This window comes from Poromitra crassiceps (assembly GCF_964638095.1).
Source record: "Poromitra crassiceps genome assembly, chromosome: 3".
NCBI lineage: Eukaryota > Metazoa > Chordata > Actinopteri > Beryciformes > Melamphaidae > Poromitra > Poromitra crassiceps.
The window spans coordinates 39,801,678-39,829,576 of record NC_139625.1 but is presented as its reverse complement, the minus strand read 5'-3'; the positions used below and the strand labels follow the sequence as shown (position 1 = coordinate 39,829,576).

General features: G+C 43.5%; 3 protein-coding genes and 1 pseudogene across 6 annotated transcripts in view; 2 read left to right on the top strand and 2 right to left on the bottom strand.

Annotated features, from left to right (window-relative positions):
- Positions 1–110: 110 nt before the first annotated feature.
- arhgap11a (Rho GTPase activating protein 11A) lies at positions 111–12,878 on the bottom strand. 2 transcript variants are annotated; one of them, XM_083632774.1, is made up of 11 exons: positions 12,292–12,878; positions 11,128–11,195; positions 10,952–11,048; positions 10,603–10,859; positions 7,596–7,759; positions 7,363–7,503; positions 6,295–6,468; positions 6,076–6,205; positions 5,880–5,988; positions 2,350–2,464; positions 111–2,235 (listed from the first exon to the last, which is right to left on the bottom strand). In XM_083632774.1, the coding sequence occupies exons 1-11, from the start codon at positions 12,622–12,624 to the stop codon at positions 734–736; spliced, it is 3,090 nt and encodes a 1,029-aa protein (XP_083488900.1). In that variant the 5' UTR covers positions 12,625–12,878; the 3' UTR covers positions 111–733. The 2 variants fall into 2 exon arrangements, with proteins under 2 accessions (XP_083488900.1, XP_083488901.1); XM_083632775.1 differs by having other exon boundaries at positions 2,362–2,464.
- A 4,578-nt stretch (positions 12,879–17,456) lies between these two features.
- actc1b (actin alpha cardiac muscle 1b) lies at positions 17,457–21,576 on the bottom strand. The gene is made up of 9 exons (XM_083634211.1): positions 21,535–21,576; positions 19,621–19,771; positions 19,328–19,456; positions 19,033–19,143; positions 18,852–18,936; positions 18,353–18,514; positions 18,070–18,261; positions 17,790–17,971; positions 17,457–17,690 (listed from the first exon to the last, which is right to left on the bottom strand). Exons 2-9 carry the CDS (start codon positions 19,747–19,749, stop codon positions 17,547–17,549), a joined length of 1,134 nt encoding a protein of 377 aa, XP_083490337.1. The 5' UTR covers positions 19,750–19,771; positions 21,535–21,576; the 3' UTR covers positions 17,457–17,546.
- A 1,920-nt stretch (positions 21,577–23,496) lies between these two features.
- On the top strand, positions 23,497–25,575 carry LOC310773102 (protein angel homolog 1-like; annotated as a pseudogene). Its single transcript has 2 exons — positions 23,497–23,660; positions 24,480–25,575. The product of its transcript is annotated as a protein angel homolog 1-like (transcript).
- A 1,419-nt stretch (positions 25,576–26,994) lies between these two features.
- The window catches only part of eif2ak4 (eukaryotic translation initiation factor 2 alpha kinase 4), a 43,656-nt gene continuing 42,751 nt past the window's right edge, over positions 26,995–27,899 (top strand). For both annotated transcript variants that reach the window (XM_083632491.1, XM_083632490.1), the window contains exons 1-2: positions 26,995–27,240; positions 27,762–27,877. In XM_083632491.1, the coding sequence (XP_083488617.1) occupies positions 27,130–27,240; positions 27,762–27,877 (227 nt within the window). In that variant the 5' untranslated portion in view covers positions 26,995–27,129. The remainder of the gene's footprint in view (positions 27,241–27,761; positions 27,878–27,899) is intronic.

Below are 27,899 nucleotides of genomic sequence, written 5' to 3'. Positions count from 1 at the left end.
GTACAGCTCCCTCTTGTGGACATAAACAAGTACGCATCATTCCTCCAAACCAGACCAAAGAACTGAAATATCTCAAAATAAAGGCTGTGAGTTTATTTGTCTGAAGCAGTTCACATGACAATGTGTTAATTCAGTGATGCTTTTACTTTTGACATTAAGAGGCTGCAACGGAGAGGTTATTTGATAAATACTGCTTATTTGATCAATACTGCTTGGCACAGAAAATAAAATCATAACATCCAACAAACGCATGGTTTTTTTTTTACATTTAGTAAATTACAAAAAAGGAAAAGCCTCAGTAAGAAAATATTCTGTCAAACAAAGAAAAAAGCTTCAACTCCGTCCCCAGTAAACAGTATTTTTTAAGACGTATGTATATCCAAATAAGGATTATGAAAAGGTATAAATAAAAGCATAAAACTTTAATCTGAACATTTCCAGTCATACCATCAATCGTACATCTTTTGGCCGGCACACTACAATCTAAACACCACCAAACCAGCATACAATCTTAAAGGCTGATGTGTCAATATTGCTAAACCTCTCCCATTAGACCCTAACACAACACAAACAGCATCTAGGTAAAAAATAAATTAAACCCCTGAAAATAAAAAAAAATCTGATAATCAAAGACAGAATATGAATGTTTTAAAGATATACTGTCTTCTTAGCAGACAAACAGGCCTGCATAGTACAGAGACAACATAGAAGGCATAAAGAGATGATAAATCTACTATAAATCTATGGGCTTAGTGGCGGGCAACAGCCGTCCTTGGTTGAGAGGGTTTCTAGGAGAACCTCTGTAATGGTGCACCTCCTTCTCGACTACCTGCTGCACTAGAGACTTCTGAGCCTCTGCTGGATCAATCTTGTTGGCAGGGACAGAGAAGTCTACTTTAGCCGTGGGTTGGACCTTGTTGGTTACATCACCAAGAGCCTTGGGTTTACGGGGTAGGGTGCTTGGCTTTTTGGGTGGGACTGGAGGTGGTTTCTTTATGGCACGAATGTTGCTATGTGACGATGCTTCTCCCTGGTAAGGCTGGAGCTGTGGGTGAGTGTAAAGGCCACTCTCCAGACTCATGGCCTTCACCACAGGGCCACTCTGGCTGGCGGGGAGAGGCTGCATGTTCCTAGTGGGCCTCCTGCCCTCTCCCAGAAGAGAGTTGATCCTGCGGACAGACTGGCGCACAGGGGTGCGCTGGAACTTCAGGGGTGACCTGACTTGTTGGGCCTTGGAGACTTTCGGAGAATACAGGGTGAGCTTGTTGAAGTGTTGAATGTGGTCTGCCACCCTGCGCTTTTGGCTTTCCAGACTCTCTGGTGAGATGGGTTGTTGGTGTTGGACTTTGGTACAAATCTCTGAGAACACAACTTTTTCTTTTACCATACTGACCTTAGTAGCAACTCTAGGCTTGATGCGCTCATCATTGAGGTCAAGGTCTGACCTGTACGGAGTGGACTGCAGGCCGGAGGAGACACCCAGTTTGAAGTGAGCAGGACTCTGGATGTCCAGAGCATCAATCAACCTGCTGCAATTCACCTGCTCAACCTCTGTCTCAGTTTGGCCAACCACAAAACTATCATGGCTGCTGTTGGCACCAGCACAAAGGGAGCCATCATCAGCCTTTACTGCTGGACTATAATATACACCGGTTTCAAACAGCGTACTGTTGATATGCAAAGGAGTCAAAGGTGCAATTTCGATCTGGCCAAAAGTTATGTTTTGGTCAACAGCCAGCTGCCTCTGTTGGGTTGGGAAGCTGGGGGTCTCCATGTCTACAGACAGAATTTTGATTATAGGAGTCTCTGGTGGAGGCATCAGGATGTTCTCAGTAGGTTTTGTCAGGTTATCTGCTGTAGAGCTGCTGTGGTTCTGTATGACAGCCTGGAGTTCACTGGCCGATTCTGTGAAGGCCTTCTTAATTTTTAGCAGGGTGGGAACGGTTTGGCTCTGGGCTTCAGTGAGGGATGCCTCACTCTCCAGGCTCTCAGCACTGGAGGCACAACACAGCTTCTTGGGAAGGCCGACTCCTGATGGGGGCTTGGATATAATGATGGCAGGCTCAGAGAGGTAGTTGTTCTTAAGGCACATGTTCGTGGGGGTATCTGTGAAAGAGCCACCGCTGAAAACCTGGGCTCCGCCAGGAGTCCCCCCGCTCCACGAGGTCCGGTGGGCACTTGAGCCATATTGGGGAGTCAGCAAGTTGTCTTCAGACTTACTAATGTACTTGGAGCCTATAAAAGGTAGGTGGATTATTAGCATTAGCATATGATCTGTAATAGGTTGAATTTACAAATAGTATCAATTTCTAGGAAACCGTTCATTAGATTTGTTGGATGGATACTCACTCTTGGACTCACTTTTGTTACGCAGAACAGACGGGCTGAACTCTGTGTCTTTGGTGAAGGGAAAACTGGTGCTGCTCTCCTGAGTGGCAAGTCGCCAGCCAATGGACTCAGACCCCTTCATCACCAGCAATGGAATGAGAAATGAAAGATGAAGGAATGCAAGGAGGATTAAGCTTTAGATTATTAAGATTTGTGTTATTTTGTTAAAAAAAGAGCCCAACAGATGTAACGTTAAATACCGGTATGTTAATTTAGTTACTTTTGTGGTTAGTTCTTCAGAGGATGATAAATTCACTCAGAAGAAACAAGATAATGGATTTTGTTGGTCAACAGAATTTTATTAAGTCAAGAATATACATAGGAGACATTAGAAAATTATCTATTATAAACATTTAACAACTCACCCAATGTAAAAAAAAGTCCTGCATGGGGCAAGCACCCGCAACCCAACACCCGCAATTATCTCTAATTCAAACCCGGACCCGTTAATATAAGACCCGTGACCCGACCTGACCCATCACCCACAATTAAACACACAGGCTACATACAATCACAATTTAGGTTTCTCTTATCTTATCAATATGCTTACATGCATAAGTACCATGAATATTATGTTGTGCGTCACTGTGAACACTCGTCACTTCACCCTGGTCTGCAAGCAGCTTCAGCCAGGCTTTTCAGTTTGGGATGCAACAACATTGCAAGCTTATGCAGGAGATGCACTTGGCAAAGTACAATTGTCGCCGCACCGGTGCCCCTGCAGCTGTCGACGCATTTCCTCAGCGTCAAAGTGTCCACTGTATCTTGTGGCTATCAAAAGACTTTTGGGCACTTTTTACAAGAAGCAAAGCCACTGAGAATGTTATTCTCGCCGTCTCTGATGACACCAAATTTCTCTCAAATGTCCGACTTAGCCTTCGATGACGTATTGTCCACAAGTTGGTATTCACCACAGGCTATTTTTGCATTTATGTCATCCATTTTGATCACATAATAGATATCTAGCAGCTAGCCTACATCGCTGTCCTGCCGGCTGCCGCCCATGCTGTTGCCTAGTGACGACTTGGGCGTGGTTAAAGGTTGTGTAGTAAAATAAATCCTGGTGGCGGATTGATTTCTCCATTAAAAAATAAGCACGTTCGTTCTCACCCACATTTAGTTTATTTTTAAACCCTGCCCATACCCGTCAATTTATATCAATCGTTTGTTTTTACCCGTTATACATTTTTGCAGGTACCCGGCCCAGTGCAGGACTGATGTAAAATCAAACCAGGTTACACTTTAAGTAATATAGCATTCTTATATTCTTATAGCATGGCTTTATAACTTCCAAGTTTGAACATTTCATATCCTCTTTAAAAGTTATTTGGTTATTTTGTATGATTACAAATATAAAGCTGCTCAAAAGAATGCAGATCCATTTGACCATGCATGCATGCATTATTTTGAACATGTTACTAAGAGAAAATTAATGTAAACATTTACAGGGGTGTCAAACTCAATTTCATCGCGGGCCACATCAGCATTATGGTTGCCCTCAAAGGGCTGGTTGTCAATGTAACACGGTGTTACATTTCCAACCAGTCCTTTGAGGGCAACCATAAATGTATCTAGCCTACCGGTACTTGTTTTCATATTACATAATTGACCTTTCGCTAAGCCCCACCCCCCGTCCTCACTCGGACAAACACAGGGCAGGCTGACTAGAATAAATGGCAGCCGTCACTGTCAAAGTTATATCCCAAGAGGCTCTAAACAACTTTTTGAGGCCTGATATTGTCTAGAAGCCATCATAAAGTACTTCACTATGCCATGGAGGGCGATGTACAACATTTAAAGCTATCGATAAAAAGAAATGCGATATAAGTGCATGGAAACGGCTTTAGCGAATCTTTAACCAAACATGCACTTTTAACGAAGGAAGACAAGACAGAAGATAACCAGTGGGGATAACAGGCGACTGAGATCCAGAATTTACATTTTATTCACTTGAGTAACCTCTCCGTGGATTATATACTGTACATGCCGAATTGAAGAGTGGCGCCTGGCAATCTATTTTATGTAGGCCTACCTCTGTTTAATCAAGAAACTGTGTTGTCGTTTTTCATAGCGAGACAACAGCACGCACGCATGGGTGTAGCAGATCAGGAGAGGCATAGCCTACAGCAGACCACTCTTCCAATCATGTTTTCTCTTTAGACTACCTCACATTTTTTGGGGGAACGAGATTAATTCTCTCGTTTTAGGGTTTGACTGGTGTCTGGCGATGTTTTAATCACATCAATCAATGCGCCTCCTCTTCAACCAACTCCGGCATTACGTAATGGCTGGAAACTCGCATAATTCAGCATTTTCCTTTGCCGATTTTCTGAATACCATGATGATTTCATGATACCTTTGGATCACGGAAGGCAAATGAGGGAGAAGACTCATCTCACTGTCACCACGATTGCAGATTTAACGTCCAAACAGCAGCATCATTGTGGATGTGAGTGGATCCACGTTTACTAGTTTCTTATTATCCATTGCCTGGCCTCCCAGGAAATCTCGTAATGTTGCATTTACCCCCATGCACATCGTTTGACCATTTCTTTCTACTTATAACTGTATGAAACACCATAAAACCAGAGGAGAATCCCGATTTCTTCTTCTTCTCTTATGCTTCTCTATGGAGCTCTCGGCTCCGGTTGTCCGAGTGCATAGAGACAGTCTGCATGTCTGGGAACTCCCATACAGGCTCTAGGAACGCCCACAATAGACGCTGGGTTAGCCTGGGGGCGTGGTCAGGGTGGGGTAAATTCCCCTGTTCTATCCATTCACCAAAGTTAGAATTTAGCTGATAGCCCAGCCCAGGCAGACACGATCGGGGATTTAACCACCGCAGTAAATGCACATTTGAGCAGACGTCTTGTGTTCTGCTCTAGAACCCCCAAACATGTAGTTTAGAGCCGCAGCACCGTCTTTTGGTGAGTCAGCCCATGAGATATATCGGCGGTTTTACCCCACTCGCACGCCAGCCATTTAACATTTTGTGGGCGTTCCCAGACATGCGGACTGTCTCTATTGCGGAGCTACACGCGCTGTGATTGGCTCGTCTGCATTCGGGGCATGGCTTAGCGATAGGTCATTATTCGATGATTATTGTTTTTTTTTGTATTAACTTGATTAATAACTAGCTCTGAAAGCAGAATTACAGGAGAAATAATGGCAAACAGACAACCAATAGCCTACAACTATTAGAACTAATTAGAATTGTATTGCGCAAATTGTATTCTTTGCTAGGTCTCGCGGGCCACATAATATGAGGTGCCGGGACAGATTTGGCCCACGGGCCTTGAGTTTGACACGTGCCTTCGAATATTACACCATAATGAAAGTGCTACTGTGCAACAATTTACCCTAAAATTACATGCAAAGGTATTATTTTTTATTAATACAATTAAGTCCAAAAGATGCCTAATGGCAGTGTTTGTTGTTTATCTGTGAGCCAGATAATTGGATTGTGAAGTCTTTCAGGTAACCACACTTACAGCTTCTTTACTGCTTTTCCCCAGGCTAAAGCGCAAGCGCAGAGACTTGCGTGGCGCTTCTTTTTTGCCAGCTTTAGGAGAAAAGCAACCAGCCTTTCCAGATTCAACTCTGAAAAGCAATGAGTTGAAACACTTAATATACAATACGTGAATGTAATATGAAACTAAGTACACACATAGGTTTGAGGGTGGGTACCTGTTGACTGCATGCCCTTTGCTCAGTCGACGGCTCTTCCTCCTCGAGGAGGTAGTTGGTTGCCTACTAGACCTCCCTGCTGAGGACAAGGCATTGTGGGAAGAGTCGAAGACTTCTGATGCACTGTATACTACAACATAAATAGAGGGAAAAGTTTAAGCTCAAGCTTTCAAAATAGCCTAATATTGTAAGCCAATTTGATCAAACAATCATCAATACCTGATCCAGGAGTGGAGGTTGCGCTGAACAAAGTATTGGGAAGTAAATCTATACCAAGGTTCTTTTTGATGGATCTGCGTTTCTTGTTTGAGAATCCAAAACTCTGACCAGATTCCAAAGGAAGTTTTCGCTTGGAGCTTGGCGTTGCAATCACAGGAGTGGCAGAAGCAAAGACTGGCAAAAATTATAGAAGGATTAAGGTATTAAAGATCTACAGGATTTGCACAATTATTTTGAAAATATCCCAAAACTCATTCTGAACCAAGCCACTGTGATGAATAAGCATATCTTGGCTAAAGCTTGTGGAAGATCTTTAGCGCAAATGACAGGCAGGCAGGCAAAGAAAAGAAAGGCCCATTCAGACAGGCATTAATTCACATCAACCAAATCACACTTATCATTCACTATCAAGGCAGCTGTGAATCCATTTCAATACAAGCGCAATAGAATATTAAATCTGAGGTTAAATAAAGAGTTTGATTTCTGATTGAAGAACAAGAAGCTAATTTCTTGATGTGCAAAGTAAATGAGCTGGATCACTGTTATCATGCTACATGGCAGGCAAAGCAATCCGACCTCAATACCTACCAAGACTGTCTGATGACTGGCTGGTTTTGGTGGGTGTTCTATTAGTTTTTAACTTATTCAGAGCACCATTGACCATATCTGAAAAGCGAGACAAACCAAACCATATGCAGTGTATCCACTGACTGAAGCTGTTTCTAAATAGCCATACCATATGGTGTATATACTGTACAACTACAATACACAACTTTTGGATGATCAGCACAGGGAGGTTGTACTGTAGCTAAAGTTGCAACGGTTTGAGGGTTTGACAATACGATGAAGTTTTCTGCTTCTTCAACGGTTGTTCTGGGTTTTATAGATGCCAGGCTAGATGCCATTTCAAGGTATTGACGTATTGGGGTGGAAACTTGACCAACTAAGGGGAGGGGGGTGGCACTAAGAATACACTCCCTATCTCTAGTCAAAAAGTTGCATATTGTAGCTTTAATAGAAAAAAAGAATCTCCAATGATGTTAAAATAAGTACGGTAGTCACTCTTACCTCCTAAGCTGCACCTGCGTCTCCTCTTCATCCCTGAGTTTGTGTCCAGCTCCTCAAGTTCACCAAGAGCAGGGGAGAGAACACCAGCCTCACAGCCCATCATGGCTGGAACCTTCTCCTTGAGGAACTGTGGTAACACACCTGTCACATACAGACACAGCCCAAGACTCAGTGCTATGAAGCCTCAGTTTAGACACCTAGATGACCCGTCAGTAAGGAGTCTTGAGTCATACCAAAGTTGTTGGAGTTCTCAATGAAGCAGTGGATCACTGCTGCCTGTAGCTTGAGGCGTTTCTCTGTGCTGGCGTTCATCTTTTCCGTACCATCGCCAGAGTGGAGGAGGTTGGGAGCCAAGATCACAGATAAGTTACTGCTGTCCATCTTATTCTCTGCACTCCTGGGTTAGGCAGGGAAAAAAGAAAAACAGACGTTAAGTAAGTGACAAAAGAAAAAAATCAGTCAAGCCAAAGATCAATCGATCAATCAATCAGCCTATAGTAGTGGTTCCCAACCTTGGGGTCGGTCGCTTTTTTTCTTTATTTTACACCACACACACTTTAAAACTACCGAAGAGGATTTGGGCCACATGTGAAAAAATGTATTTGAGTTCTGAGTTTAAGTCAGGATACTGAGAATAAAGTCAGAAATCTGAGTTTAATGTCAGAATCCTGTGGGGGAGTCCAAATTCAGAGGTAAAAAAGACAGAAGTCTGAGATTAAAGTCAGAAATTAGTTTAACGTCACAATTTTTAGGAAAAAAGGTCAGAATTTTGAGTTTAATCTCAGAATTCTGAGATTAAAGTTAGAATTCTGAAAAAAGTCAAGACTTCTGAGATTAAAGTCAGAATTTTGACCAAAAATGTCAGAATTCTGAGGGATGGGGGGGTCAGAATTCCTAAATAGAATTCTCAGATAGAATAAAGAAAAAAGTCAGCATACTTGTTACATGTGACAGCATTGATGTCATTATTGATGGTATTACCGATGCTGTACCAAAATTTGAATGTCTGGGGTCCGTAGATTTTTGTGACGTCAAAGTGGAGTCACAAGACAAAAAGGTCGGGACCCCCTGCCCTGGCCTATGGCATGCCATAATAATTTTGAGGATGTTTGTAAATAATTATTAATTATTTCGTTTTTCAGTTTTTTTTTTTTCATTTTGCAACAAAACAAACAGAAAAACAGCTGTTTTTCCTTTGGTTCGTTTCAAATCCAAAAAACGAAATAACTGCCAATTTTTTTTTGCACATTCATTTATCCATAAAAAAATTAATACAAAAAGTGCGGTGGCCAGTGCTCTGTTCTGTGGTGTGCTCAGGGGAGGGTCCTCGCACAGCAGACAAGAACAGGAAGGGAAGCTCCACCTCTGGGACTGAACTGGACAAAATCCAGCAGGTGGCAGAGCAGAGAATGCTAAAAAAACTCTACTCCATAATGAGCAAACCTGCTCACCCACCCATGCCCTGGAGGTGGTTTGGCTGAGCACCTTCAGTCGTAGGCTGATCCCTGCAGGTGCAGGACTGAACGTTACAGGAAGTCCTTCCCGTTAGCTGCCATCAGGCTTTTTAATTTGCACAGTAAATAAACTGTATGCTGTGTATAGTGTATATGCACTTCTCAGAGTATATATTTTTAGTCTTAAAGGTAGTATGTGGCTGTGGGGGTAACATCGTTATGTATGTATGTATGTACCGTATATATATATATATATATGTATGCGACTATGCTTGTATGTATATATATATGATTCAAAATACAATGCTACAGCATGCGCTGGGACACGTCATCAGTGATGTTAACTGGGGTCGTAAGGTGTTTCGGGTCTATCCAACATCATACACCCTCGCCCAGTAGACCCAGCCGAGGCCGATTAAGACCCCGACCCGCGTCCCGGAAGCAGCCGCTCACGGATCAGCCTTCCTACTCTGTCTGCAGCGTTGCCCGCGGAAGGGTTGATCATGCCCAATCCGCTGCAATAGAGCTAGTGCTACACCGCAGCATTGAAAGACCCTTCGGTGCATGGAGGGCTAAGGCTCTGTGGGTTAATCCATGCCGTGCTCCTCCTTCGTCTCACCAGACCCTCCCAAAAGGCAATCCTACTATGCCGCACCATAGACAAAGAGGATGCCTCAAGGAGGCCTGTGCGCTGCACGTCATTCACCTGCGGCGAGCACCTCGCTCTAGCCTGAAGGACCCCAGGCCCCGCCGATCTTTACACAGCTTTTCAGGAGGCTAATCTGTAGCGTTTGTGGATTTCTCCCTCACGAGAGAGCCAGGCTGGGGTGGTAAACCCATCCCGTACCGGGTGCCATCTCTCCGACCGTCAACTGTCTCTCCAGCTTGTCACCAAACTATACTTGGTTGTCACCTAGACTATTCCTAAGTGTCACTGGCCAGGGGAGCCAGACTCATATATATATATATTAGGGCATTCACGACTAGTAGATTTTACTAGTCGACTAGTCGTACCTAAAAACAATGCATCCAGATCCTATCCTGATAAGCCTAATGACACTGGGGTAAAAAGTTCTTAAAGTCAAACTCTGTATGTGGCTGCCATATTTTGGGGATGTCTAAGGATCTGCCTTTGCTCTTGTAGTAAATGTTATCCGACGTATGGTAGCTTGAGAGTTCATTCCACCAGTGAACTACAGCTGGGGGATTGGATGCTTTCCAATTTAAAGCTATGCATTTCCTAGCTGCCAACAGGGCAAGATCTATGTATTTACTTTGAATGCATTGTTTTTGTTTGGTTGTTTGTCCAACAGTCTTGTTTGTTCTTGGATTATTGTGTATCTTATGCAGTTTTCTTGTTTTGTTTTGTTTTGATGTTCTTTGTGGGGGATATGGGATATGATAGTCCATGTATGTCATGTAAATACCTCATGTTCTTTCTTAAAGATTATTATTATTATTATTTTTGCTAAAACGACTAGTCGACTACTAAGCACAGTGTCGACTAGTGGTTTTACTAGTCGACTAGTCTGTGAATGCCCTAATATATATATATATACATATATATATACATACAATACATTTAGATACTTAAGTCACTTTATGCACATTATGCTGTATTTTATTTTTTTGTATTGCCCTAGTACATTTTATAAGTACTCTTAGTAACTTATTTTTTCTGGTATTCTTGTGCTGCATCATGTGACATTAATTTCCTGCAAAGGATCAATAAAGTATCTATCTATACAATGTCAAATTCCACATGAATTAGTCCAACTGAAAATACCTCTGAGAGACATTGTGGAGAAAGTCGAAAAAGTGACGCAGGATGCTGAAATTTCTGTCAGGCAGTACACAAGACAGCAGCAAGGTGGCAGAAGTCCTGTCCTCCTCAGTGGGGAGCTGCTGGGCCTTGAGGAAGGCCTCCTGCAGCTCTGTGGGTAGCACTGGCTCTGGCAGCTCCCTGAAGAACTGCTTCACCAGACCAGCGACATCACAGGGAAGTGCAGTGGGCAGGCACTCCTCGCCCGCATCCAATTTAGCCTAGGCAGACAAAACAAGGCTCCACAGTGTTAGACCTTTCCCTGGGTCAAGGTCCCTCACTGAAAGTAAGGTCAACATAAGCTATCACTCACCCGGAGAGCTTTCAGGCGAACAATGGAGCCAGACTTTCTGAACAGGCCCTCTGTATCCACATGCACCAGCAGTTTCATACACGCTTCAACCAAAAAGCTGAGAAGACAGAGGTGTCATGAGCATAAAATGTATAAAACAGAAAAAAATAAACGTACAAGTTACAACCTCCACTTGCCTTGGTACACTCCCACATTCCATATTATAGTATGGCAAGTTCTCCAGCGGTATCCCAAAAACCTTTGCCTGGGGGAAGAAGAAAAAATATATATAATTTCTACTCCATGTTAGATTTCAAATGAGAAGGCTATAAATTGCTGAACTAGCCAAATAATCTACTTATTTGGCACCCCAATAACCTGTCAATGGCGTCACATAATACCTCACTTAAACATTATTGTCAGACTTTTAGAGGCATTCCAGCCCAAACATGATCTTTTCCATCCATTGCACAAAATACTTAAGAGTTCTCCTTGACAGACAAGCATTCCACTGCCAGACGCTGCAAAGTACATACTTATTCTCTTGATCAAACAGATCTGAGTGGCTGCCAAACATTCCTGTGTTTCACAGAGCTGAGATCAAAGTTACAACAGCAAAAGCATGTTGGTTCAAAATGCTGTCTAATGTTCTCCAAGAGTAGCAAAATTACTTCATTACATTTCAGTTCACTTTGATTCATCCAACTTGTTGGAGCTGTTAAGGTTGTGACAGATGTTCCTCTACATATTACGCCATACACCTGAAAATGGGGAAGTTCAATGTGCATTTGAAAAGCAACTGGCTCTCTTGAAACAAACCTTGTGACTCTTGTGAGCTAATTACCACTAACGTATGGTAGGTGCAACATGACTTAAATTATTCCTTTCTCAACTGTGACTTCGATTTAAATTAAATTTGGTATATATTCAAGGTTCAACCCTGTTACTGAAAATGTGTGTCTATTGGGCATTATGCATTTTGGCAATGGACTATTGCCCAAAATGTCACACCATTGCACCCATACATCAATGGAACACATTGTCCTGTTGTATGGCTTATTGGACTTTGCATTTATTGCTGGTAAAATATAAATACGCAGGTGTGAATAATCAGAGCGAAGTTGCATACAAAGTAGCATCCATGGAGGGTAACAATGACATGCAAACAAACGGGGCTCGATAAGGGGGGTGGGCATATGCTTTGAACAATATGTAAATTAGACCCAACAGTAATTTGTTGATTCGTAGCATACAATAACAAACTGTCAGAAGGTTTTCCAGTCACTGAAATTAAAATGGTTACGTATAGGGTAGATATGTTAAATTAATATATAGTGTAGCGTTAAATTCTTCAGACTTACCGAGTGGCTAGCCGATATCTTGCTGCTGACTGCTTTGTTTTTGTTCCAGTTCTTTGTCTTTATCCCATACGCTGTGCGCAGGTGTTGGACAGCCACTAAACGCATCACGCTTCTCTCCATGACCTTCATCCTTTTCACTTCAAACAAGTTATCTTTACTTTTCAAATTAACTTTGCAAGACAATTCGTCCAAATCACCCACGCTCTTCTTGTCAGGACCAAAACAACACACACTGGCCCGTTGGTAATCTGTAACTTTCCTGTCCGGCCTGACCCGAGTCTTTCTATCACTTCCTGCCTGCTGCCTTTTTAACATGAATTCACCCTCACTCATAAGCCACACACAAAACGACCCGCTCTGCTGACTTAAACCTAACTGTAAAAACTATCCAGTCTCATGAAGATGTTGACGACGTGCCTAGCTGTAACATCTCGATGGGCTGCAATGCAGTTAGCTAACTAGCTAGCTAGCAGGTTAGCCTAGCTACATTTGGCTAACAAGCTTCGCTCGGAGAAAAAAAACAAAGCCGCGTATAACGCTAGTTGTCGTACAACCTAAACCACAACGTACGTCGAAACAACCATTGAACGGTTTAATTTCTACTGCTCTACTCGATCCCAATAGCTCGAAGGTCGTTATGTTAGCTCAGCTAGCTAACTGCATTGTTCCCTGGGCTGCCTGCGGCTGGCTCGAGTCGCCAAATTCTTTTCCGAGCGGAGGGCTGTTTGTTTCCGTAGACGATCATTCAAACGGCAGCGCTCCCTACATTCTGCGTTGTGATTGGCCCGGAACGGTTCGAATACGGGGCGCGGCTTTCCCCTTTGGTCCAATGTGAACCAGTGATGGAAAATGCAGTCTGCGCACAACTGTAGAATACAGTCCATAATTGTAGCCTACTCAAAACCTCCTTGACTGCTACTGTGTATGTAGCCTACTGTGTCTAGTTGGTAGGTAGCCGATGTTGACTTTTTATATTCAGGGCCAAACAAATGGTACAGCAGTCCTCAGTAGAGCTACAATGTAACATTTATAGGCTACATTTTGTCATTATACCTACTTCCCTTATTTGTCTAGGAATATGCAAATAAGGGAGGTAACTTTTAATACTGGGGATGTAGCAGGCAAATCATCTCTCACTGACCCTGTTTTTGTGCATAACATTTTCTCTTCAAATCATATCATATCTGAGTGTGTGTTTGTTGAGTGGGAGTTACACATATTGTCAGATAGATATATTACTGGTAATTAATAACCAACAAGTGTAGCTACTTGTTTGGATCAGCAGTCAAAATCAAGGTCAATAGTAAACTCAGGGGAGTTTTTCTTTTTCTGTCACACAGTTTTATCTGATGATGACAATCTGTTTTCCAAAACTCAGGGCAACATATTAAGGATACATGATGAAGGTCAAGGATCTCTGGGAACTTGCCTAGGAAGCCTCTGTTGCTGCCGTGGAAATTGAATTTCTGGACAAACTGATATGAAAGTCGGTAACACTTCATAATACTGTAACACAAAAAATGGGTAGTTACTGAGGAACGAGTAAGGAACGAACCATTAGTTCATGAATAGTTAATGATTAGTTAATGAGTAGTTGATAGGTAGTTCCTTAATGGTAGTTACTTAAGAACTGACCATTAGTTACCATGTTAACGAACCAGTAAGTAATGATTACTTCCCTAAAATTTTTTTTTTTTTAATATTTCACTAGTTCTTGGCTCAAACACTTAGTAAAAAAAACACTTTTTTTGGTAGGGTTTACATATCGCACTTCCGTTGGGCGTGGCCTAACCAAAGTAGGCTAGAACTGTAGCCACGCCCCCAAGGAGTTCGAATGTGAAAAAATAGGCTCCGCCCCCTTTCTCTGGCTTCCGGCGGGGGTGGGTGGAGCCAAAAAAGGTAACTCCGCCCCTGAAGGTCGTAGAGCCTCGGGGGCGTGGTTTTAGTGGGGTACCTCGATCTCCTAAGTGGGGTAGGGTACTTTACTAAAGTGGGAGGAGCTACACTTTTTTAATTTGCATACTTGAATAAATTCGTCTTCACTAGTAAAGAAAGCAGGAAGTAATGGTATATTCCTTAGGAACAACTCAGGAAGATGTACTGCTTCACTTGAGGGGGCACAAACATGGGAACTAATGGTAAAGTAAGCAGGAAGTAATGGTGTATTCCTTAGTAACTACTCAGTAAGATGTACTGCTTCACTTGAGGGGGCACAAACATGGGAACTAATGGTAAAGTAAGCAGGAAGTAATGGTGTATCCCTTAGTAACTACTCAGTAAGATGTACTGCTTCACTTGAGGGGGCACAAACATGGGAACTAATGGTAAAGTAAGCAGGAAGTAATGGTGTATCCCTTAGTAACAACTCAGGAAGATGTACTGCTTTACTTGAGGGGGCACAAACATGTTAAGTAATGGTAAAGTAAGCAGGAAGTAATGGTGTATTCCTTAGTAACTACTCAGTAAGATGTACTGCTTCACTTGAGGGGGCACAAACATGGGAACTAATGGTAAAGTAAGCAGGAAGTAATGATGCACTAACATGGTAAGTAATGGTAAGGTAATCATGAAGTAACGATGAGTACTCATGAACAACTGGTAAGTATTTGGTGGAGTCATGCTCACGAACATGGTAACTAATAGTCAGTTCTTAAGGAACTACCTGTTCATGAACTAGTGAAATATTTAAAAAAAAATTTTTAGGGAAGTAATCATTACTTACTGGTTCGTTAACATGGTAACTAATGGTCAGTTCTTTAGTAACTACCATGGGAACTAATGGTCAGTTCTTAAGTAACTACCATTAAGGATCTTTAAGGAACTACCCATTAACTATTAATGAACTAGTGAATGAAAACATATAAAAAAAAAAAAAATTAGGGAAGTAATCATTACTTACTGGTTCGTTAACATGGTAACTAATGGTCAGTTCTTAAGTAACTACCATTAAGGAACTACCTATCAACTACTCATTAACTAATCATTAACTATTCATGAACTAATGGTTCGTTCCTTACTCGTTCCTCAGTAACTACCCATTTTTTGTGTTACAGTATTATGAAGTGATACCTGAAAGTCCGCCTCGCACACCCCAGACAATGCTGAGAGCCTTCACTGGTGAGCCAGGGAAGTAATGTATTTTTTTATTCAGCTATCGCTGTCAGAGCAGTTTCACACACTCTTCTCCAGCAGTGAGCAGTGCACAAACCAAGAGCTCACTGCTCATATTCAGTAGCCTACCTCACCATGATGATGAGTGAATGGAACCATCAAGTTTTCACAGTGCATCACCAGGAAAGAATGTGTCTGATAAATGGGAAAGGGGAAGGCCTCCCATCTGACGTCCTTTATATGATGACAGTAAAATGTTTCTTGAAACAGACTGCACTCTGGATTACCGGAGTCACATCAATCAGACTGCACAACCAGCTGTGACTGTTTTAAACTGTACAGGATATTAACATGGTCATTGATGATGTCCCTGGTGTCTGTTGCATCAAGGGGCTCATAAATAAATTACATGTTGGACATGTACTGACCATCCATATCTTCGATAACTTAGCAAGGTCAGGGGACCAATGTAAAGACGTGGACACTTTTAAAGCTTTGATTGAAAACTCATTCACAGTGAAGGTTAGAAAAGTTGGCTTTAGATCTGGAAGGCACAGTTCAATAATCATATCCTCTTAAATTAAGTCTCTATAATATAGAGCTTTTTACTGTTCCTGCTTCACTTTCAGAGCAGCCACAACCTCTGTTTCTGTCAGATAGCAACACATGCAGCTACTTTCTTTGTCAATTTAGTGTTTGTTTGTAGGGCTGTTTACTCATAGCAGTTTCCACTCAGGAAAGATGCCAGTGCATCATCAAATAACAAAAGGATACCATACTGTATGTCCTGATGTACACTGTACTGTACATTGTACAGTATATATATGGTATGGTCTGATGACGGTCAAGCTGGGGAAAAAAAGCTTCAATAAGTGCACCAGGCCCGGTGTCTCTCTCCTCACTTATGCCCCCCTTGTTCTGGTCTTTTGGTTTGATCCCCCCCCCCCAATATCTTTATTGGATTTTGCATAATAGTTATATATTTCACACATACAAAATACAAATACATAATAACATTAATAATAGTTAAATTAAACCATGGTTTTCATAATCAAAGAAAAATAAACATACCCTTTCACATACTACACACATTTAAAATGATAATCTAAGATTTCAGCTTTGTTCTCTTGACACCTATGGCGATAAGCGGTAATTGCAGGTGAAATCCAAACAGTGATGTGTTACATTAGTCAGTTTGTTTGGCCAAAGTAACCACCCGTAATGCTAGCAGAAACTGCAAAAAAGCTGCTTGTTATCCTACTTCACACAAGAGTTGTCAGGAACCTACAGTAACCTAGAGTGAGTCTATTGTGTTAGCTCCAAATAATATAGTGACGAAGCTGGTAAAAAAGTAAATAAGCAAAGTCACTACTGTCTTCAATCACATTGATTTAACCACTAGGTGGAACCAAATCACCACCACTGTTTCTGCACACTCTTGATAAGCCGTGGACATAAAGACACAGGCAAAGATAGACTGACAAATCATGAACTTGGTATTGCTGTTAGTATTCCCCATGTATCACTGCCTTGTAAACAGCCTGAATCCATGTCTGTGAGCTGAACGTGTCAAGACTATAGACTAATACATTTGAGTGATCCTGTTCCAGGGCAAGAAAATGCATTTGTTGTTTGGTTGAACATGTTTAAGACCGCCTGTAGTAAGCAACATAGATGCTTTCAGACCCCTCAAATTTATGTTGCAACCCCTGGGTGGTTCTGACCCCCCAGGTTGTCTTATAACAATAAAGATACATGGACAGCTATAAGGGCAGTTCATACATAGAGGTTAACTTCTGATTATTTCGTTCCTGTGCTTACTATTGGTCTATGCCAAGATGCAGCTACATTTGTCTTGTTTCTGGCAAATCTACAAGCTGTTTAGCACGCTATGTGGGTGATTTCATTGTTGCCTGTTATTATCCAGCTATCACTCAAATACATTTCAGTAATACAGTGGTTAGACCTCACCCTGCTCCTGCTGTTTTATACGCTATTACACGTATGTTGCTTGTTTTCTATTTAACAGCCATTAAAAAAACAAGTGATGCTGTTACAAGGGCTTATCTTTATTACAATAGGACAGATATATACAGTAGACAACAACATACACATGTATGGATGGAAGGAGGTTGGTTGTGTGTTTAGAAGCACTTCCTGTGGACAATGGAGGGGCCTGCCTCATCATACTCCTGCTTGCTGATCCACATCTGCTGGAAGGTGGACAGGGAAGCCAGGATGGAGCCGCCGATCCAGACGGAGTACTTCCTCTCAGGAGGAGCAATGATCTAGATGAGGAACAAAATGTCATATCATTGAGTGTTCTGTCACGATATCATTCAGCTTTTGTATAAATTGATGAGTTAATGCCTTTGCAGTTCTCTCACCTTGATCTTCATGGTGCTGGGGGCCAGGGCTGTAATCTCTTTCTGCATACGGTCAGCAATACCAGGGTACATGGTGGTACCTCCAGACAGCACGTTGTTGGCATACAGGTCCTTACGGATGTCAATGTCACACTTCATGATGCTGTTGTAGGCGGTCTCATGGATACCAGCAGACTCCATACCTGATAGGCGAGAGGCACAAAAGATGAGTTTTGCGACACAGACAAAACTTTGCATCTGTCAAGAAACGGGGGGCACCCAATCCAAGAACATGACTCACCAATGAAGGAAGGCTGGAAGAGGGTCTCTGGGCAGCGGAAACGCTCGTTACCGATGGTGATGACCTGACCGTCGGGCAGCTCGTAGCTCTTCTCCAGGGAGGAGGAGGAGGCGGCGGTGGCCATCTCATTCTCAAAGTCAAGAGCCACATAGCACAGTTTCTCCTTGATGTCGCGCACAATCTCACGCTCAGCTAAGGAGTCAAAGTTCAAGTCATGAGAAACAACATGTAGACAACTGCAGACCTCTCATTATAGAAATTAAAATAATGAAGCGTGACGTACCAGTTGTGACAAAGGAATAGCCGCGCTCAGTCAGAATCTTCATCAGGTAGTCAGTCAGGTCGCGACCGGCCAGATCCAGACGCATGATGGCATGGGGCAGAGCATAACCCTCATAGATGGGGACGTTGTGGGTCACACCATCACCAGAGTCCAGCACAATACCTACAGCAGGCAGATAAGCAGGCCCGTAGTTGGTCAGACATGCATGCCTGTGAGGGTGTGGATTAGCAGCCAAATACCAGTCTGCCCTCTTCAAGTATGTCTCACATCATAAACTATACAATGCTGCTGACATCACTGGACACATACCCTGCCAGGGACGAATTAGGCCTAACAGCCATACAATCAGCTGTTGACAGAGTGATTCAGATGATGTTCAACACCTGCCTTAGCACCACAACACATTTATAAATAAGTAGGAGCTGTACAATTTTAGAAGGTCTTAAATTGGGTCCTTTTGGCAAAGCTGAAGAGGATTGTGAAGCGGTAGTGTACTGACCGGTGGTACGGCCAGAAGCATACAGGGACAGCACAGCCTGGATGGCCACATACATGGCAGGAACGTTGAAGGTCTCAAACATGATCTGCAAGAGCGAATAATGAAAGTTTGTCTCTCATCCCGAGAACAAATCTGAGATAGAACCACTGGAGGAGGATATGATGCAGTGACTGTGAAGTACCTGGGTCATCTTTTCCCTGTTGGCCTTGGGGTTCAGGGGAGCTTCAGTGAGCAGGGTGGGGTGTTCCTCGGGGGCCACGCGCAGCTCATTGTAGAAGGTGTGGTGCCAGATCTGGGAAATAACAGCTCATATAAGGAAAGGTTCATCCCTTGATAACCATGTTTCCTAAGTAAAGGGTCTAATCTAATAAGAAGCATCCTCTCTGATGGTGGCCAGGCAGTGGATCTGTCCAGAATGCGGAAGCTCAGCTGCCAGCCAAGAATGTTGTAAATGAGTATCCACTGTCAACACACACCTTCTCCATATCGTCCCAGTTGGTGATGATGCCATGTTCGATGGGGTACTTGAGGGTCAGGATACCCCTTTTGCTCTGGGCTTCATCACCTACGTAGCTGTCCTTCTGACCCATACCCACCATCACACCCTGGGGAAGGCAAGAGAGGGGAAATGTCAGAGGAACATTTGAAGATGTTCAGTTTTCTCACTCATCGTGACTTGACTCATCGACAATGAGTATTTAGGAGATAGTGTTTAACCAGACTTGTAATTCTCAATGTTGCTTGTGATTTCTCTCTCACTTGAGCGTACCTGGTGGCGGGGCCTTCCAACGATGGAAGGGAAGACAGCACGGGGAGCGTCATCTCCGGCAAATCCAGCCTTGACCAAGCCAGAGCCGTTGTCGCACACGAGGGCGGTAGTCTCATCGTCGTCGCACATGATTAGGCTTTACTGGGGTGGTCTAAAAGGACAAAGAGAGAAAGAGTTACGCCGAGTGTGAGGAGCAGGTAAAAAGACAAGGAGAGAAAGAGTTACGCTGAGTGTGAGGAGCAGCTAAAAGGACAAGGAGAGAAAGAGTTATGCTGAGTGTGAGGAGCAGCTAAAAGGACAAGGAAAGAAAGAGTTATGCTGAGTGTGAGGAGCAGCTAAAAGGACAAGGAGAGAAAGAGTTATGCTGAGTGTGAGGAGCAGCTAAAAGCACAAGGAAAGAAAGAGTTATGCTGAGTGTGAGGAGCAGGTAAAAAGACAAGGAGAGAAAGAGTTATGCTGAGTGTGAGGAGCAGGTAAAAGCACAAGGAAAGAAAGAGTTATGCTGAGTGTGAGGAGCAGGTAAAAGCACAAGGAAAGAAAGAGTTACGCTGAGTGTGAGGAGCAGGTAAAAGCACAAGGAAAGAAAGAGTTATGCTGAGTGTGAGGAGCAGGTAAAAGCACAAGGAAAGAAAGAGTTATGCTGAGTGTGAGGAGCAGGTAAAAAGACAAGGAGAGAAAGAGTTATGCTGAGTGTGAGGAGCAGGTAAAAGCACAAGGAAAGAAAGAGTTACGCTGAGTGTGAGGAGCAGTTAATAAAAGGACAAGGAGAGAAAGAGTTACGCTGAGTGTGAGGAGCAGCTGTCTAAACCGTCGTCCTCGTTGGATGCATAGCATGAAGGCCTACCCTAATTAAACAATCACAGACACCTTATCACTGGAGTGGTTTGATTGATGCTGTGATAAAGTGGCTAGACTTGCTATATCCAGGAAAGTGAGTGACATAATGAGTCATATGTCTATGATATGTATTAACTGTGCTCTGCAATGTTTTTGAAGACCTGCCAGAGCTATCTCATAGCTCATCTGAAAGTATTATCACTTGCAGACACCAATGCAAGCCACTTGAATGGGCACTATCTATAGAGTGCTAATTAGACATGCCTGTGTGGATGCTATTTTGGTCCTAACCTTGTTGTACAACTACTGATACTATATCTCCAGTCTCCACAGCTAGGATTGTTCCTGGGACATCCAGGGCTGCTGAGGTAGCACCAAAAAGGGGCATAACAGAGAGAGACCTGTGATCTATTTTAAGCTCGGCACCCCCACTGTACCTAACAGGGGGAAACAAGTGACACACGGATCTCCCACAGAGCCTCTATCTGCAGCTATTTCAGGTCTGAGAGCGTTGTCTCAGAGCCAGGCCAGTAGCCATCTGTCAGCACACTAGTTTGTGACTGTGACACTTTTGTCCACTACATGGCTCCCTGCCTCAGCTGCCCAATAGTTTCATTCATTAGACCATAGGTAAACATTGCCAACTCTTTCTCACTATTTGTGCACTGTTCAAAGTAAATCATATGATATACTTGCACACTGCCCACACACTGACAGTCTTATCTAGCATTTCCCACAGTAATGATTTGTATGACTGAAATTGATCACAGCCATCTATTATTGACAATGTTAATCTCAACATCCCATTGCAATCAACCCTGCACATGCTGCACAAGTGTCCTCTACTGTATAAATCCAGTTAGCAATTGATTGCCATTTGAGAAAACTGTTAGACAGCTGAAATGGCATCATTCATTCATCTAATTAAACTATGATCTAATCACCATCAGTTCAAAAGTACTGCCAAAGAACATGTGGAAAAAAATCACAATCCACATGAATTCCATAAACTCTAATCACACACATGACATGGACTTCTACAGTGTTCTAGAGTAACAGGTTGTGAAATGTACTCACCAAGTTGCACTGGTAGACTGATGCTTCCACTGGGACAAGGCGTGAGGGTGAGAGGAGCCTTTAAATAAGAGCCAGACCGGGCCTAGGGACCAGGGGCGGGGCTGAGAGTTCACACAAGTCCAAATAAGAGCTTCCAGCAAAAATCAACAAGCCAGAGGAACATGTATCTCACTTGAGGGTTGGGACTCATCTACAATGAAGAGATGCTTCATTGAGCCATACAAGACTGATACACTTTAAATGAAATATCGGTAGAGGACATAAAGATTAGAAGGTAATGTGATTTGGAATAATGATTCGTAGCTACTGACATGACGGGGGGAGGGGGTCTCATCAAATCAAAGTTTTCCCTCATTCTGATCCCATGCTCATTTGTATTTATATAAAATAAAACAAAATGAATACAAATACAAATTTACGAAAGCACTATCAAAAGAGCAATTGTTCAAAGATGTAAGCATATCTCATGAACATTCACATGAAATACTGCATATAACTTCATGCCTTAGTCGCACGTGTAATCATGTGTGTTGAAGTATAATCATTTATTTTAGACCGTGAAGTGATATGCTTATGTCAAACTTAATACACAGGATCCATGTCATACAATCTTTTTTTCTTTTCTTCTCCATCACACATCTGGGAGACTGTACAGTAGATGGGAACACATCTACATTTTAGCACACTCATAACCACCTAGAAGGCCTAGTATGATGACCCAGTGGGGACGGTGTGACTGGTGTCTTGTTAAGGAGATGAGAACATTGTACATGTCAGTAGTAGGCCGTGCTGTCGGTATGCACGCTGAGCCTCCTTAACGCGTGGAACAGCTGATGGTAATACCAGTCTCTCTCTCTGGTCTGGCTGTCTGAGTGGTGGCCGGTCTCAGCTCGCTCCTGATTGGCCCAGCTGTCTCCTTGTAGGGTTATGGTGAGCAGCAGTGTCACTATGTGCAGCCACTGAGGTTCCCGAGCGGCAGCTTTGCAAACAGGAGCTCCATATTTGTCCCACCCACTTTCCAGTACATTATCCTGGATGTATACTGTACCTTAAGAGGAAATACTCTCATCTATTCAGGAATGTTGCAGACTTGGACAGTGTACACCATTACTACCAAATAAAACATTATATATGGTTACTGGTCAGGCAACACCATGAATAATAGTAACTTTTAAGACTACTTTTAAGACAGTTGGCCCAGGCAGAGGGACTCTGAGGTAAAAGCAGTGTGAAATATGTTAGGTCATATCATAGCTGGGGGTATGTGAGAGCATTCCTCTGCTCTAGGCTGTCCCACCAGACACCAGAGCCTCCTATTTATAGCGGTATTTCCTCTATATCTCCATAGATATGTGCTGGATGCAGGCTGGGCTGAGCCTTCCATCACAACCACACTGGGTTCTGTAGATATGTGCTGGAGGCAGGGGCTGAGCCTTCCATCACAACCACACTGGCTTCTGTAGCGCAGAGCTCATAAGCATCTTGCAGATATTTTCATGACAAAGGAGATTGGTTTAATAGATTGGATTCATATTGCATGACAGAAAGGAGGCGTTATTTATGATCACGGGTTTCTGCCAACAACAAGAGACAGTGTACCCTCTCAAACTTTGAAGCTCAAATGGAACACTACATTATGTTAAAATATCCCACAGAATATGACGATTGAATTTGAATGAAACTTGATGGGGTTCATTCCATAAAAGGTGCATATCCATTTTGCATATCAATTAATCAATATTTCATCAATAAGATGATTCCATTCTCAAATCAAATGTGTTATTTTTTGCCAGCGCGCGCTGTTTACGGTCGGATGTGGGTCCGAAGTGGGCACACACACACACACACACACACACACACACACACACACACACACACACACACACACACACACACACACACACACACACACACACACACACACACACCATCTAGTGCTCTCTCTAATCAGTTTCTGGTCAAATGATTGGCATGCACCCCTCCTCTTCTCTCCAGGAGATTTTCGAGGAGACAGCAAGGAAGCAGGGCCTTCAAATCACCTGCGACCCAAACCACATCCTTCATACAGAGTATGAGCTGCTGCCGGCAGGCAGAACGTACAGGTTACCAAACTGTAAGCTGAACAGGTACATTTTCTTTTGTCCCACTGTCAAACTACTTCACAGTAAGAGATGATGTATTGTAGAGCATCTGTACAATACCTAACACTCCAGTTTATTACGCAATATCTTCTAGGGCAGCGGTGCAATATTTAACTTTTCATTTCATCATCAAACCTGTTTCTCATGGAGGGGTAACATTTCTTTTGTACAGGGCATTGTGCAATATTAGATAATACTCTTGTTGTGTATGTTTTTGATGTATAGGGATATCGTATTGAATGTTAATTGTAGTATGATTGTACATGCAGTGTGTGAGCTATGACGCAACCTACTGTATGTTCTCTTGAATGCCCGAGACAAATTTATCCTAAGGGAGACAATAAAGGCTAATCTAACCTAATCTAATCTAACCTAGAGCTTACAACATTTTACTAATATAATAGGCGACGATTCGTGCGGCGGCGGCCCACACAAAGACATTCCATCAACTGAGCATGCACACGCCACCGACTGATGATGTTATACTCACTGATGATGTCATGCCCCAAAATCGTCGCGTGGTGGCCAGAGCATGCCCAGCCTGGGGGCTAGTGGTGACTGATGATGTCATAGTAGACATTGTGACATCATCAGTGATGTCATAGACTGAATTGTGGTGTGTCCAGTGGTGAGTGATGGCTACTACAACCCATTACAGGCAATGCTGGCCTTCAAAATAATTGGTGTGTGGGAGGGGGATGAACACGCCACTGCAGTCACTCCACTGGAGCCTTTCCAGAGCTTCTGCTTGTACAAATGGCCTTGTTCAACTTCACTGTCATGTCCTACAACCTCCTAGCTCAGGACCTCCTGGAAGCCAACCAGGGGCTTTACACACAAGCGGCACACAGGGACCAAGACAGACGGCTGTGCAACCTGCTACCGTGGTGATGGCTTCTCAGAGTGCTCGGTCTTCTCAGAGTGCTCAGTCAGACTGCTGGAGTTCCTCAGGCCAGAGACGGTGCTGCTGGACAGGGACAATGTGGGCATCGTCTTGCTGCTCCAGCCACTCGTCACCCAGGGGTCAGAGGTCAAGGCGAAGGGCCCACCCCTCTGCGTGGCCAACACCCACCTGCTCTTCAACCCCAGAAGGGGCGACGTGAAGCTGGCTCAGTTGGCCATAGTGCTGGAGGAGATCGACAACGTGGTCAAGTCCTGTGAGGCCAGAGAGGAACGCTGTAACGTCGTCTTGTGCGGGGACTTTAACTCTGTGCCGAACATGCCTCTGTACCAGCTGATCACCAACGGCCAGTTGTTGTACCGCGGTCTAGAAGCCTGGATGATATCAGGTCAAGAGGATCTGTCACACAAAGCCTGTCACATACTGTTTACCCCCTGTGGCCCAGCTCTCTGGGAATCACTGACAAATGCCAGTACACCACTAGCAAGGAGACGTTGGAGATCCCAGGAATCAGGGAAACTTCAGTACAACCATGACTTCCTGCAGCAGCGGCGCTCCTGTTCAGCCGCATGTGTCCGTCCCCCGGCCAGACTTGGCTCTGATCCCAGGTATCACTGACAACACACCAGACCCTTCCAGGGAAAATCAGACAAAGTTTCACAGGTTCAATCACTCACACGTCAGTCATGGGTTCAATCACACACACGTCAGTCATGGGTTCAATCACACACATTCTCCCAGGCTCCGGCCACTTGGAGGTGACGACCCTGCACATTGAAGTGGGAGCTACAGTCGATTACATCTTCTACTATCTCAAACATGACTCCTCTGATCATAAAGCTGGCCACCTGGTGAGTGGAGGTCTAAAGCTGATTGGTTGCCTCTCCCTCCTATCAGAGGCCGACCTTTGGTCAATGAACGGATTTGCCCAATCAGATATTCCCCTCTGACCATCTCAGTCTTCTAGCCAAATTCCAGGTGGACCTGCGTGCTGCATGATGCTTTTTGTTGTTGTTTTTGTTAGTATGGATACTGGGGAGTTCCATCCTGGATACGGATCATCCCAAATTTCAAACTGAATGGGAGGTTAGCTTCATATATTTGTTCCAAAGTGCCAAAGGAGAAAAGGAAAAACATGCCAATATATAGTCCTGTTCCAAGTGGTTTTTAGGACTTTGGATTTTGCGATGGTGCTGTAATGATTCATACCGAATAAAGAATGTAGCAATTGCTTACTTTTTAAGGAGTGCATAACTGACTTTGTGTGTCCCATCTGTCCGTTATGGCATGGAACATCTCCCACAATGTCCTGTGGGCGCCAACCCCACAATCATCGATTGGTGGGACTGTCCTGTCCGTTATGGCACGGACGTCTGTCTCTCGGTCCTGATCGATAATGTCATACCCACTGATGATGTCATGCCCCACAATCATCGAGTGATGTGACTGATGAAGGGAAATTGAGTGAGAATGTAGGGAAACAGTGGATGGATAAATCCAGAAGGAAGTGGTAATGCAACATAAAGGATGCCACCTGCCATAAAACACCACAGAAGAAGAAGAAGAAGACTGATTAAGTCATATCCCACAATCACCAAGTGGCTGATGATGTCTGCACAGCTTACTTCAAACCTGGGGTGTGATTTTTTGTATATGAATGTGATAATGCATTGACCTGTTTACTTTGCAACTGATTGCTCTACAATTTTAATTTAGCCTACTTTAAAGTTTTCTCAATTCATGGCGTCAGTTCTACTTTTTCAGATGGTATAAATTAAAAGCAGAAAGTAAATATTTTTTATTTAAAAAAACAAGCGCGAATGTGAAATAGCTGCGCCCAGATTATTGACATTGATTTTGTGGACCATCCTAGCCCAGAGACCCTAACCCAGGGGTAGGAAACCTTTACTATCAAAAGAGCCGTTTTTGCCGCCCCCGGGGGACGAAAAATCTATCTGGAGCTGCAAAACATATTTGAGCCTTATAATGAAGGTAACACAGCCTATTGAGTGTAAATTGGCCATTCAACATGACTAATCATTAATACATTTTGTCAGGATGCAGTGAGCACCCAAGTCCAAATGAGAGGATCAGCACCTTGGAGAGCACCAAGAGATGCACGTTCTGACCGGTTCTGACACGAGTATCTGCAGTGGGCTGCACAGATCTGTATCAAAAAGTAGGTCACGAAGGGTAAAATGTGCAATGACGTATTTACACCAGTGTGAGGCAGCAGTGCACTAACCCGTGCCGAGTCTGCCGGAAACCAAAAGAATAAGAAATCCTAGCAGAGGAGATCCGTGCTCGCAACTGGCATGCGCCAGTCGCAGCAACATTGTTATGGTAGCCTAGCTCCTATGTTCAACGTGCTAAGTTAAAGGTAGTGGTTTGTGGCATCATTCGGACAGTATAAACGCTCCTTCTCCTCAAGGAGTGGAGTTCAGAAGGGAGCAGCTAGCCAGCTGAGGGCGGCTCGCGACGGCCCGGGACGCTTCCTAGTTTTCTTGGGGTGTGAGCTGACGTGAGGGCTGTGCCATGTAGTGAGGCAGAAGAATGAGCAGTCAGACAGACGACTACTCTGTTCAGCAGGAGAACGAGCTAGAGGCACTCGCGTCTATCTTCGGGGATGATTTTGAGGATTTGCGGAACAAAGACCCATGGAAGGTACGATACATAGGCCTTTAGCAAATTGACAGTGTCAGCTCAACGATATACACTCACCGAGCACTTTATTAGGAACACGGTGTTCTTAAGTGCTCAGTCAGTACTAATACTATCAGCTACCAAAGTGACACATACCTCCCCCAGGTTCGAGATCTGATTTACTGTAGCCTTTCTCTGTCAGCGCCAACCAATCTGGCCATTCTCCTCTGACCTGAAAGTCCCAGGAGGAGATCAGCAGTTTAAGAAATACTCAAATCAGAGCACCAACAGCCATGGTCAAAGTCACTGAGTGTGATCAAATCCCCCCCGTTCTGACATTAACTGAGGCTGCTGACCTGTATCTGGTGATCTTATGCACTGCACTGCTGAAACATGATTGGCTGACTGGATAATTGCATGATTAAGCAGTTGTCCAGGACAGGTGTTCCTAATAAAGCGCTGCTCTTTCAGTGTCGTAATGTTAGCCAAATTAGCCAATGTGATAATTTCACCAATCACAGGTTTGTTTACTTTAATTCCAGATTAAAAGGCCCCCAGAGGTGTACCTCTGCCTGCGGCCCAATGGACTGAGCAACGGACAGGAATGCTACGTGACTGTGGACTTGCAGGTCAAATGCCTGCCCATATATCCTGATGTGTAAGTATTGACCCTTGTAATG

Excerpts from the sequence above, each read along its gene's own strand:
- actc1b (XM_083634211.1), bottom strand. The coding sequence starts at position 19,749 with ATGTGCGACGACGATGAGACTACCGCCCTCGTGTGCGACAACGGCTCT. Across the intron at positions 18,515-18,851 it reads TGCTTCTGGCCGTACCACCG|GTATTGTGCTGGACTCTGGT; the intron begins GTCAGTACACTA and ends TGCCTGCTGTAG. Across the intron at positions 17,691-17,789 it reads CCAGCACCATGAAGATCAAG|ATCATTGCTCCTCCTGAGAG; the intron begins GTGAGAGAACTG and ends TTCCTCATCTAG.
- arhgap11a (XM_083632774.1), bottom strand. The coding sequence starts at position 12,624 with ATGAGTGAGGGTGAATTCATGTTAAAAAGGCAGCAGGCAGGAAGTGAT. Across the intron at positions 11,196-12,291 it reads AGATATCGGCTAGCCACTCG|GCAAAGGTTTTTGGGATACC; the intron begins GTAAGTCTGAAG and ends TTCTTCCCCCAG. Across the intron at positions 6,206-6,294 it reads AACCTCCACTCCTGGATCAG|TATACAGTGCATCAGAAGTC; the intron begins GTATTGATGATT and ends TTTATGTTGTAG.